Here is a 12,879-nt window from a genome sequence, read left to right as displayed (position 1 = left end):
GAGAAGAGAGCATGCCTTCTTCTCATTGCTACCATCAGGGAGGAGGTACAGGAGTCTGAAGGCACACACTCAACACTTCAGGAATGGTTTCTTCCCCTCCACCATCAGATTTCTGAATCGACAATGAACCCAAGAACACCATCTCACTCAAAGCAAAATGTATTATCAGAGTATATACATGTCACCACATACAACCTCGAGATTGTTTTATTGCGGGCATACTTAGCAAATCTACAGAACAGAAACTGTAAACAGATCAATGGAAAACAAACTGTGCACAGGTATAAATATATAGCAATAAATAATGAGCATTAAATAAGAGAATAAAAGAGTCCCTAAATGAGTGTGGTTATCCCGTTTTGTTCAAGAGCCTGATGGTAACTGTTCTTGAACCTGGTGGTGCGAGTCCTGAGGCACCTGTCCCATCTACCTGATGGCAACAGTGATGACTTTTTGCACTACATAATTTTTAATATATTGTATTTCTTATTTTAACTTATAGTAATTTTTATGTATTGCACTGTACTTCTACAACAAAACAACAAATTACATGATTTCAGTCCTTCAAAATGCATAAATTTATAGATGGGAAAATGCAGTGGACATAGGCATAAATTCTGATGAATGGTCACAGTCCAAAGTGTCGATGGTTTATTCCCCTACATAGATCAAGTTCAAGTTGATTTGCCATTTAACCAAACATGAATACCCATGAATAGTCAAACGAAACAGTGTTACTCCAGGGCAAAGATGCAAAAGTAACAGTAACAGCAGTTATTCACAGTACAAGGCACATATAAGATAGCAGTAAACATACAGTCACACAAAAAACTTCGTCCAAGTCCCTGAGAGTATGAATGTTGCAGCAGTCTGCAGTAAAACACAATACAGCTTGTCTTTTGCCAAGTGAGCACAAGAGGGCAGCACCAACACCCCCAGCATGGATGCTGCATTGCACCACACCACCACCAGACCAAGTCCAACAACCCTCTCCTGGATGGCTGCAAGCAGGCGACACCCTGGCTTGAGGCCTAGTCCTTGCTGCAATAGCGGCCACGCAGCTCTCCTGCTGTTCGTCAGAAAACCAGTGAACCGGACTTGTTGCATTCCATATTATCAATGCCCAGCTGGGTCTTACAAACACAAACAAAGCAACTGACCTGGCCTGCTGAGTTCCTCCTGTATTTTGTGTGTATTGCTCTGGATTTCCAGCATCTGTTGAATCTCTTATGTCTTAGACTTCAGTTACCTTCTAGGTGTTACCTTTTCAAAAGTTTTCTTAAAGTCAATGGAAGCAATGGAGATAGTGTGAAAATTCAACAGTCAGTCCGAAAGCAGTAAGAATGAAGGACGATGGATAGATGTATTCACTGTGTGTATCAAATTTAATATGGGTTTAGAGAGAATGACATTGACTTTCAGGGACAATGTTAAATGTTCAGTACAAACCAGAAAAGGAATGTCAGAATGCTTTCCACAGTACATCTGTGGAAATTTGCTAGTCTTTGATGACATACCAAATCTCCTTCAACTCCTAATGAAATACAGCCACTGTCATGTCTTCTTTGTAATTGCATCAATATGTTGGGCCCAGGATAGGTCTTCAGAGATGTTGATACCCAGGAACTTGAAACTGCTCACCCTTTCCACTGCTGATCCCTCGATGACTGGAGTGTGTTCCCTCAACTTCCCCTTACTGAGGTTCACCATCAGTTCCTTGGTCTTACTGATGATGAGTGTAAGGTGGTTGTTGAGACACCACTCAACCAGCTGATCTATCTTGCTCGTGTATGCCTCCTCATCACTATCTGAAATTTTGCCAACAATAATTATGTCATTGGCAAACTTATAGATTACAGATTTTAAGCATCTGCAACTTTTGCTTTCGAAATATACACTTGATGTATGTCCTGTACCTAATAAAGTGGCCACTGAGTGCACGTTCGTGGCCTTCTGCTGTTGTAGCCCAACCACTTCAAAGTTGGACGGGTTGTACATTCAGAGATGCTCTTCTGCATGTGTGGTTATTAGAGTTAACGTTGCCTTTCTGTCAGCTTGAACTAGTATGGTTATTCTCCTCTGACCTCTCTCATTAACAAGCCATTTTCGCCCACAGATCTGCCACACACAGGATTTTTTTTGTTTTTCGCACCATTCTCGGTAAACTCTAGAGACTGTTGTGCATGAAAATCCCAGGAGATAAGCAGGTTTCTGAGTTAATCAAACCACCCCATCTGGCACCAACAATCATTCCACAGTTAAAGTCACTTAGATCACATTTCTTCCCCATTCTGATGTTTGGTCTGAACAACAACATCTGAACCTCTTGACCATGTCTGAATGCTTTTACGTATTGATTTGCTAATTAGATATTTGCATTAACGAGCAGGTGTACTAAATAATAATGGCCATTGAGTGTATCACTATTTTGAAATGTAATTTACTGGAAAATCAATAATAAAATGGTAAACTGTAATTGAAATAATTAAGCAAAGGTATTTTCCAATTTGATATCACTTCACAGCGACATGAGCTTGAATCGGAAAACAAGAAGCTGAAGAACGAACTCAATGATCTAAGGAAAGCCGTGGCAGAGAGATCGGCGGCGGAGGACTCTAATGATGAATCAGAAAATGCCTACGGTGTACTTCTACATCAGCTGAAAACGGCCAGCGAGGAGCTGGAGGTGCGGAAGGAGGAGGTCCTCATGCTGAAAACTCAGATAGTCAAAGCGGCTCAGCAGAAGGAGGAGGCAAAAGCTACGGTAATGTCGTGTACTGAAAGTGACAGTGGGAGGGACGGGCAGAACTGGATTAGATTGAGATTAGCTTTATCAATCACATGTACTTCGAAACAGGGTGCCACAGTAGCATAGCGGTTAGCATGACTCTACGACAGCTCGCAGTGTCAGAGTTCAGAGTTTATTTCCGGCATGCTCTGTAAGCAATTTGTACATTCTACCCATAAGCATAAGCGTTTCCTCCGGGTTCTCCAGTTTTCTCTCACAGTCCAAAAATGTACTGGTTGGTAGGTTAGTTGGTCATTGTAAATTCTCCCATTAACTAGGGTTAAATCGTTGGATTGCTGGGCGGTGTGGCTCAGTGGACCAGAAGGCCCTGTTCCACACTGTATCTCAAGTCAAGTCAAGTCACTTTTTATTGTCATTTCAACCATAACTGCTGGTACAGAACATAGTAAAAATGAAACAACGTTTTTCAGGACCATGGTGCTACATGAAACAATACAAAACTACACTGAACTACATAAAAAAAAACACAAAAACTACACTAGACTACAGACCTATCCAGGACTGCATAAAGTGCACAAAACAGTGCAGGCATTACAATAAATAATAAACAAGACAACAGGCACAGTAGAGGGCAGGAGGTTGGTGTCAAGCCAGGCTCTGGGTATTGAGGAGTCTGATGGCTTGGGGGAAGAAACTGTTGCATAGTCTGCTCGTGAGAGCCTGAATGCTTCGGTGCCTTTTGCCAGATGGCAGGAGGGAGAAGAGTTTGTATGAGAGGTGCGAGAGGTCCTTCATAATGCTGTTTGCTTTGCGGATGCAGCGTGTGGTGTAAATGTCTATAATGGCGGGAAGAGAGACCCCAATGACCTTCTCAGCTGACCTCACTATCCGCTGCAGGGTCTTGTGATCCGAGATGGTGCAATTTCTGAACCAGGCCGTGATGCAGTCCAACATGTGCTGGGGGCAGCCCACAAGTGTCACCAACTCCAATATAACAGGCCCACAACTTACTAACCCTAAGCCATGTGTCTTTGGACTGTGGAAGGACACTGGCACACCAAGGAAACTCGTGGTCACAAGGAGAATGTCCAAACTCCTTACAAACAGCGACAGGAATGAAACTTGGATCTCACAGCTGCTGTAAGGTGTTGCGCTAACTGCTACGCGACTGTGCCGTCCATATTGACTGGAGTTCAACATTGGAGAAGTGGAGTCTTACACGATGGCTTTGGGGAGCAGAGAGTCAAAGAGCTCTACAGCACAGAAACAGGCCCTTTGGCCCATCTAGTCACTACTGACCTGTTATTCTGCCCAGAAAATGCAGAATTTTCTCTGGAGGAGGTTAAAACTTTGGGTTAGAGGCTGGAAGGAGTGCTTGGGATTGGGACTGGAGTTAGTTTATTATTAGGGAAGGTACAGTAATGTAGCTTTCCAGTGATGGGGTTCAAATCCCGACACAGTCTGCAAGGAATTTCTGTGTTCTTTCGGTGATCTCATGGGTTTTCTCCGGGTGCTCCGGTTTCCTTCCACATTCCGAATTTCAAATCAGTGACATTTAGAAACCGAGAGCCTTGAGTCTAACTTTAAGGAATTTCTCCTATTATTTTATTTCTGAAAACAAAGAACATAAAACATAGCAAGCTCAGGGATGAGATTAATGTTGTGAGGTGTGGTAGGAAAGATACTTGTGCTCGCTCTGTCACGGGGAGGACGTACAGGATCCTTATAGACAGCGCCAGGAATTGAACCCTGATCTTCCAGTCACTGGTGCGGTAAAGCTTTGTGCTAACCAGTCCTGCTTTACCGAGGCAATGAGACAGTTCATTTGTCAGCTTCATGGATCTCGTAGGGATTTCTGTTCATTTCATGGACCACAGAATACTACAGCAGGATACTGAGCTGGCCACGTACCCTACTCTAAGATGAATTGAAACCTTCCCTCCTACATAGCCCTCAATTTCTCTATCATCCATGTGACTATCACCACTCCCCAACACCCCCCCCCCAGCAGGATGTTCCATGCACTCTGTGTAAAAAAAGATAATAACTATATATATATGTTTTGTTATTATCTTTATAATTCCTTTAATGTGTATGTATGTATAAGGAATTATATTTATGAACCTTAACTAAAGGGTTAGTAAAGAGAAACAAAAAGAAAAGGGCCCATTTTAATTAAACATTCAAATGTGCACAAGTTGGAGCTCAACTCTTCCCAAAATTCATATTCACCAATCCCCAGTTGATCTTGGCTCCTGGCTCCATTGAATCGTGGTCCCGCAGCAGGTCAAATTCTATGACCGGTTCTCTCCAGCGTCTTCTCCCTTCATCTCCCACCAAACAAAAGGCCCAAGACTAACCTTGGTGTCCCTCACCATAAAAATCTCCCCCCAGTTCCAACATCCTAATTGGATGACACACGTTCCCCATCTTCAACAGTAACCCAACCATGCTGAAAGCAGAACAGGCAGCTCTCACAGAACTGCTAAATGAAATACCTACAGAGTAACAGTAAAAATGTGAACCACGGCGTTACATATATATCTCTGATATTCAATCCCCCTCCCATACATTCCTCCAATCACCTTAAAATTATGCCCCCTGGTGTTAACCATTTGTGCCCTGGGAAAAGGTCTCTGGCTGTCCACTCGACCTGTGTCTCTTAGCATAACCTTAAAATTATCCATCTGGTCTTCACAAGTTGTGAATGCATCATTAAGATTTGATGTTTGTTGCAAAACCGTAATTCAGGATTCTTTAATGTCATTTCCAGTGCGCAAGAGTAAAGGAGAACAAATAATTGTTATTCTTAATCTGACGCAGCACAAAAACAAACCACAATAAGATAAAGAACACAATAATTAAAAACACAGTAAATAGAAATACATCGGATAGCTTATATACATAAGATCATAAGATATAGGAACAGAAGTAGGCCATTCGGTCCATTGAGTCTGTCCCACCATTCAATTATGGGCTGATCCAATTCTTCCGGTCATCTCTACACCCCTGCTTCTCCCCATACCTTTTGATTCCCTGGCTAATCAAGAATCTATCTATCTCTGCTTTGAATGCACCCAATAATTTGGCTTCCACAGCTACTCATGGCAACAAATTCCACAGATTTATCACCCTCAGACTAAAGTAATTTCTCCGCATCTCTGTTCTAAATGGACGTCCTTCAATCCTGAAGTCATGCCCTCTTATCCTAGACTCCCCTACCATGGGAAATAGCTTTGCCATATCTAATCTGTTCAGGCTTTTTAACATTTGGAATGTTTCCATGTGATTCTCCCCCCCCCCCCATTCTCCTGAATTCCAGGGAATGCAGCCCAAGAGCTGCCAGACATTCCTCATATGGTAACCCTTTCATTCCCAAAATCGATAGTAAGTCCATAAGGCTGTACATAAGGTGACTAATGGGAAATAATAAAGTAGTGGTGGAGATGTTGATCAGCCTCACTGCATGGGGAAAGTAACTGTTTTTGAGTCTGGTGGTCCTGATGTGGATGCTACATAACCTCCTTCCTGCTGGGAATGTGGCAAACAGTGCATGAGCAGGGTGGGTGGATCTTTCATGATGTTACTGACCCTTTTCCAGCACCTGTCTGTATCTATGTCCTCAGTGATGGGTAGGCTGGTGCCAGTGATGTGTTGGGCAGTGTCTGACTACCCGCTGTAGACCCTTCCTGGTTTTGAGTCTGGTGGTTCTGGTATGGATGCTACATAGCCTCTTTCCTGATGGGAGTGATTATTTCCCTGGTGTTCCACACAGAACTCACATTTTGGCTGAATTAAAAGTTACGTTTGGACATGTCAGATAAAGTAATTTTCAATTCCTGTTGTAGGATAATGTGACCGAAAAATATGAGTGGAAAAGAAGTGATGAAAACACAGACAAGGATGATGCAATTGAGGCCTACAATGGCATATGTGAGACTAATAGGTATGTTGGTTTTATTTATTTATTTAAAGAGAGCGCGCAGAACAGATTCTGTCTGCACAGTTCAGAAGTAAAGTTCAGGCTAATGGAATGAAACATGCAAAATGCTGGAGGAACTTAGCAGAACAGGCAGCATCTATGGAGAGGAATAAACAGTTGATGTTTCATGCCAAGATCTTTCATCAGGACCCAATAAACCCTTCACTGAGTCCTTGAATCAAAGCAAGTCTGTTTATTCCTCTCCATGGATACTGCCTGACCTGCTACATTCTTCTAGCATTTTGCGTGTGTTGCTCTGGATTTCCAGTTTCTGCAGAATTTCTCATGTATTTCTGATGGAATAAAAGAGTTTTGCTGGTGGTTGTCCTTAACCGAATTGCATTTCAGATCTCAGAACAGGGTCACATTTTATTTTGCAAGATATCTCATCACACAAGTTACCTGATTCAGGCATTTGCTCTAACCCAAATCAGTGGATACCAATCAGGGTTATGAATAAATACTAATCTCATTTTTCCTCTGTCAGCAAATACTGATTTTCCTATTATTTCTGTTTGTACCTAAGGGGAAATTAGCTAACAGCAGGAACGAGATCCAACCTTCTTAATATGCGTAACGCTCACTTTGCCTAGTGGCATGATCTTAGGGTGATAACCCCCTGCCTGGCCAAATCTTATAACTCTTGTTTGGGTGAATGCTGTGTGATGTGTCCCCCATTTCAAATCAGTACCCTGTAGTGACAAGCCGTACACAGGATGTGGTTAAATAATTAAGATTTTATAATTCTTACTTGAACTATAGGGTTAGTAGAGAACCAAAATATAAAATAAAAATAAGGTGCCACTGTATCTTTATTCAGTCTGTGCACAATTAATTCGTTGGAGCTCACGCAATATCCACTTTCCACCATTCGATCTCCTCCGAATTCTGCCAGGTCCCGAGCCCCCGCTCAGGGTTTGGTCCGCTCACTGGGTCACAGCATCCCTTCGGGTGCGCCTTTTCTCCTCTTCCCCATGGCACGTTCTGCCCAAATCCCACGCAAACAACAGCTTTCAGACACACAAGAAAGAATAACATCTATCCCAATTGGTTAGCAAATGAATACAAGTCCCGTTATCAGTAATTATAACCCAAATATGCTGTTACAGAGAACCCCTTACCTCAGCAGTTAACATTACAAAGAAGCCATTTTATTATAACACTACAGAGAAGGCATTTGATTAGCCTTAGCAAGTAACATGAAAGAAGAAACCCCTTACATATGAAAAGGAGATTTTGAAAAAATGATAGAGGAATATAGCACAAATACAGGCCCTTCAACCCAGCAAATCCATGCCAACCGCACTGCCAAGTCAGCTAGTCCCAGTTTCCTGCATTCAGCCCATATCCCTCTAAGCCTTGACCCTCCAGGGACCTATCCATGTTCTCTTTAAATTATAGCACTGTACCAGCTTCAACCACTTCCCCTGGCAGCTCCTTCCATAAACTCACCTCCATCTTTCTGTGTGAAATTCCTCCTGTCATTCCCATTCCAACATGTCAGTCCATGGCCTCCCCTACTACTGTGTTAAGGCCATTCTCAGGCCGAAGAAGGAACACCTCATGAAGAGGGTAGTGAATCGACAGGTGGCTGTGGAGGCCAAGTCATTGGGTACACTTAAAGCAGAGCTTGATAGGTTCTTGAGTAGTCAGGGCATCAGAGATCACGGGGAGAGGGCGGGAAAGTGGGGTGGAGTGGGATAGTGGATCAGCTGTAACTTGATGGGCCAATTGGTCTGGTTCTACTCCTATGTCTTATGGTCTCGTATTCCATTTGGGTAGCAGAAACACTGACCTCTTTAACTTCCAGTGATTCCACCCGCACCCCGACCCATGCTCTATTCTGGCTCCCCTCTTACCCCTTCTCTTCTCCTCATCTGCCTATCACCTCCCTCTGGTGTCCTTCCTTCATCCCTTTCTCCCACGGTCCACTCTCCTCTCCTATCAGATCCTTCGTATGTTAGACTCTCAGATCCAGGCTCTTGAATAAAAGGGGATAGCTACCCTCATTTAAGGACTCTTTTATCCTGTTATTTCATGCTCATTATTTATTGCTCTTTATTTATATCTGCATTTTTACAGTTTACCGTTCCTAATGTTTACAATTTACATTTACTAATTTATAGATTTGCTAAGTAGCCCACAGCAAAAGAATCTCAGGGTTGTATCTGGTGACATGTATGTGCTCTGATAATAAATTTTATTTTGAACTTTCTTCTCCAGCCCTTTACCTTTCCCATCGATTACCACCCATCTTCTCACTTCATCCCCCTCCCCAACGCAACCCTCCTTCCCCCTCACCTGGTCTCACCTATCACTTCCCTCCCCCCACCACCTTCTTATGCTGGCATCTTCCCCATTCCTTTCCCGTCCTGATGAAGGATCGCAGCCCAAAACGCCGAGTGTTCATTCTCCTCCATAGATGCTGAGTTCCTCCACCATTTTGTGTGTGTTGCTCTGGATTCCCAGCATCTCTTGTGCTGCTGTGTCCTCTCACTTTCACACTAACAGAGTGGAATGTGGGTATAGGACACATTTGCACAATCCTCAATGTTCTATACACTTTACACTTGCTGTTAGGGTGAGAGCAGCCAATTCTAGTAATGCTGACCTTAATTTCTGGGATTTCTACCTTATTTTCCCTCGTAAACCTCTGAAATGTTGGTGTTTCTTCTTGCTTTCTGTGGTGACTTTGGTTTTTCTCTTTCTGAATGACACTTTTTTTGCTCCTTTCTCCTTCTTTCCCCTGTTCCTGTTTCCTTTTACCTGTCACACCCTTGCAGCCAGGCTGAAGACTGGCACTACCTCAATGAAGATGGAGAGCTTGGCCTGGCATATCAAGGCCTAAAGCAAGTTGCCAGGTCAAACTTTGCTTGCCTTTTCTTTTTGAACAACTGTAAAACATGTCAGGAGGAGTCCACATTCGGTGTTTTGTGGACCAAAAGCATTTGGTATTTTTTACATGGCGCTTTTAAGGTATAAAATGTTGTGATTTGTTGCGTTATGCGTTGTTCTGCCATGCACTAGAATGTGTGGCTGCCCCCAGCACACCCTTGGGTTTGTTGATTGTTAACGCCATTGACACTTTCTCGATGGTCCAATAGTTCCATTTATTATCAGGGAAGGTATACAGTACACAACCTGGAATTCTTACTCTTCACAGCCATCCACAAAACAGAGAGAACAAAGACCCAAAGAATGAAGCTAGAACCCCAAAGTCTCTCCTTCCCCCTCCCGTTCACAGACAGCAGCAAAAGCATCAACCCTCCCCCTTCCTCCACTTGCTCCAGCACAAGCACCACCCCCCACCACCCACCCAACATGCAAGCCCCTCGATAACATCATCAAGGGTTCCTCAAAAACTACTGTCCATCCCAACCCCCCCACCACCCTCCCAACATGTAAGCCCCTAGATACCATCATCAGGGGTTCCTCAATAACTGCTGTCTATCCCAACACTTTAACATCTCAAAAGTCCTGACGAAGGGTCTCGGCCTGAAACGTCGACTGCGCCTCTTCCTATAGATGCTGCTTGGCCTGCTGCGTTCACCAGCAACTTTGACGTATGTTACTTTAACATCTCAGACAGGTTCTCTCCCTCTCTCTCTCTCACTAGCAAGGAGGAGAGATATCGCTTCTGCCACAGCAAGCGGGAAGACCAAATAGCTCTCTGGTCCAATGTTCCAATCTGCTGTGTCTCTGGTCTGAGACCCAGACTCGAACTCACCATCAAGAAAGAAAGAGGGAGATGGCTCCAGTGCAGGAGGGGTGGACAGCTGTACGAATTGCCCGCCGTCTCAATTTCTCAGTCTCCCGTCATGATTCAGTAGGCAACGTGGGTGAGAAATCGGGTCGTCCACAGAGCCACTCCCCGAAGGCACACATCTTCCAGGCTGCACCTGGGGATCTTGAAAAGCCAGGCCCTTCCAAGAGCGAGAACCTACCATCCATGAAGAATGTAGTTTGAGTGCAGCTGTAGATCATGGACTCTGACATGACCCCAGCACCCATGAAAAGGAAAAAGAAAACATGAGAAGAGGAGATTTAAACTGATTTGCAAAGGCATCATCCTTAGCTCCTCACACTCCACTGTATGTTTTGATGTACACATGATAGATAAACTAGAATCCTGAATCTTGAAATAGCAAGATGGATTAGAGGGCACATAGTATGAAATAGGATTTATGAAAATATACATAAAGACTGACAAACAAAACATGTGCAAACAACAAACTGTGCAAATCAGAAACTAAATTATATTTGCAGAGTCTTTGAAAATGAGTCTGTAGGTTGTGGAATTGGTGTTGGCCAAAGTAAGAACTGCAGAATGATTGCACATTGATACAAATTACCTTGGGAGGTTGCACAAAGACTAGAATATGAACATTCCATACTCAACAGTCTGGAAAGCTTTCTTCTCCTTTTCCAATATTTTTATTAATTTTACATATAAGAATACAGAGTACAAGAAAAACTATATATCAATAAATTATACTAAATCGCATATAAAGACTCCTTACCCTATATTCATATAGATTAATTAATTCGTAGCATTGAAATACAGTAACTTTATTATATAAAAAAAATCTAACCCACTACCAAGACCGAAGCTGATTAGTAAAGAAAAGAAGGAAAAAAAATTATTAGTCATCATCTGTGCTTTAACAGCAAATCAAAGGTTTTGAAAATAATTCAAAAAAGGTCCCCACAATGTTTGGAAATCTTGGCTAGGTTCAGAAATTGAACATCGAATCTTCTCTAAATTTAAACATGACGTCACATCACGTAACCATTGGGCATGAATAGGAGGGGCCACATCTTTCCATTCAAGCAAAGTGTCCTTCTGGCCATAAGAGAAATAAAAGTCAAAATGTGTAAGTCAGATGACTCCAAAATAATATCCTTTCCTCCAACAATACCAAATAAAGCGGTCAAAGGATTAGGCTTAAAGTTTACTTTGTAAAGTATCGAGAAAGTTTGAAATACTTCTTTCCAATATTTTTCAAGACTCGGACATGTCCAAAACATATGAATGAGTGAAGCTTCTCCATTATTACATTTATCGCAATACAGAGATATATCTAAATAAAAACAAGGGTCATATGGGCCCTATGGACCACTTTAAATTGAAGGAGAGAGTGTCGGGCACATAACGATGAAGTGTTAACCAATTAAAAATTGGATTCCAAGTTTCCTCAGAAACTGAAGTCTATAAATCTTGTTCCCAAAGATTTTTAATTTTATCTAAATGAACACTTCTCATTCCCAACACCATATTATAAATATTAGATATAGATCCATCATAAAAAGGTTTCAAATTAAAAATTACATCTAATAGATTCTGATCAGGACTTTTAGGAAATGTACTTATTTGAGACCGTAAAAAAATCTCTTATTTGTAGGTATTGAAAAAAATGAGTTTTAGGTAAACTAAATTTAGATGACAGTTGTTCAAACGAAAAAAGACTTCCCTCTCAAACAAGTCCTGAAAGAATTTAATACCTAATCTATCCCATTCTTTAAAAGCCACATCAATCATGGAGGGTTTAAAAAAATAATTAGAAAAAATGGGACTCGAAAGAGAAAATCTCAATAAGCCAAAGTATTTTCGGAATTGTATCCAAATTCTCATAGTTTGGTTAACTACCAGATTATCAGTTAACTTACTCAGAGACAAAGGAAATGAGGATCTAAGAAGAGAAATAATAGAGAATTCATCAACAGAGTTAGCTTCTAAAAAAAACCCACATCGGGCAATCCTCACGATTAATGTAATATAACCAAAATGTAAGATTTCTTATATTAACTGCCCAGTAATAAAATCTAAAGTTTGGTAAGGCTAATCCTCCATTCTTTTTATCTTTCTGAAGATGAATTTTATTTAATTTTGAACACTTATTCTTCCATATATAAGAAGATATAATAGAATCAAGAGAATCTGGAAAACTTTAAACAAAAATAAATTTGATGAGTGGTTGGTGAAAGATACCAGCATGGAACTATTCAGTACCAAAGTCACAATGTTTTGAGTAATTAAGAAATGTCATAACAACGCATGCGTGCGGGCACTCAGACTCACACTCTCTCTCTCTCTCTCTCTCACTCCCTCTCACACTCACACACTCTCTCTCTCACTCATTGGCCACTT

General features: G+C 41.9%; 1 protein-coding gene and 1 long non-coding RNA gene across 3 annotated transcripts in view; one reads left to right on the top strand and one right to left on the bottom strand.

The window, feature by feature from the left end:
• Positions 1–12,879, bottom strand: part of LOC134343841 (uncharacterized) — an 81,806-nt gene that overhangs the window by 4,755 nt on the left and 64,172 nt on the right. The window lies entirely within an intron of this gene.
• The window catches only part of LOC134343838 (unconventional myosin-Vb-like), a 293,220-nt gene that overhangs the window by 256,516 nt on the left and 23,825 nt on the right, over positions 1–12,879 (top strand). The window contains exons 28-30 of one of the 2 annotated variants that reach the window (XM_063042610.1): positions 2,525–2,764; positions 6,598–6,695; positions 9,515–9,592. In XM_063042610.1, the coding sequence (XP_062898680.1) occupies positions 2,525–2,764; positions 6,598–6,695; positions 9,515–9,592 (416 nt within the window). The remainder of the gene's footprint in view (positions 1–2,524; positions 2,765–6,597; positions 6,696–9,514; positions 9,593–12,879) is intronic. The other variant, XM_063042611.1, reaches the window with a different exon arrangement.

This window comes from Mobula hypostoma, chromosome 3 (assembly GCF_963921235.1).
Source record: "Mobula hypostoma chromosome 3, sMobHyp1.1, whole genome shotgun sequence".
In the NCBI taxonomy this organism is placed as follows: domain Eukaryota; kingdom Metazoa; phylum Chordata; class Chondrichthyes; order Myliobatiformes; family Myliobatidae; genus Mobula; species Mobula hypostoma.
This window is presented reverse-complemented; position numbering and strand designations above follow the sequence as displayed.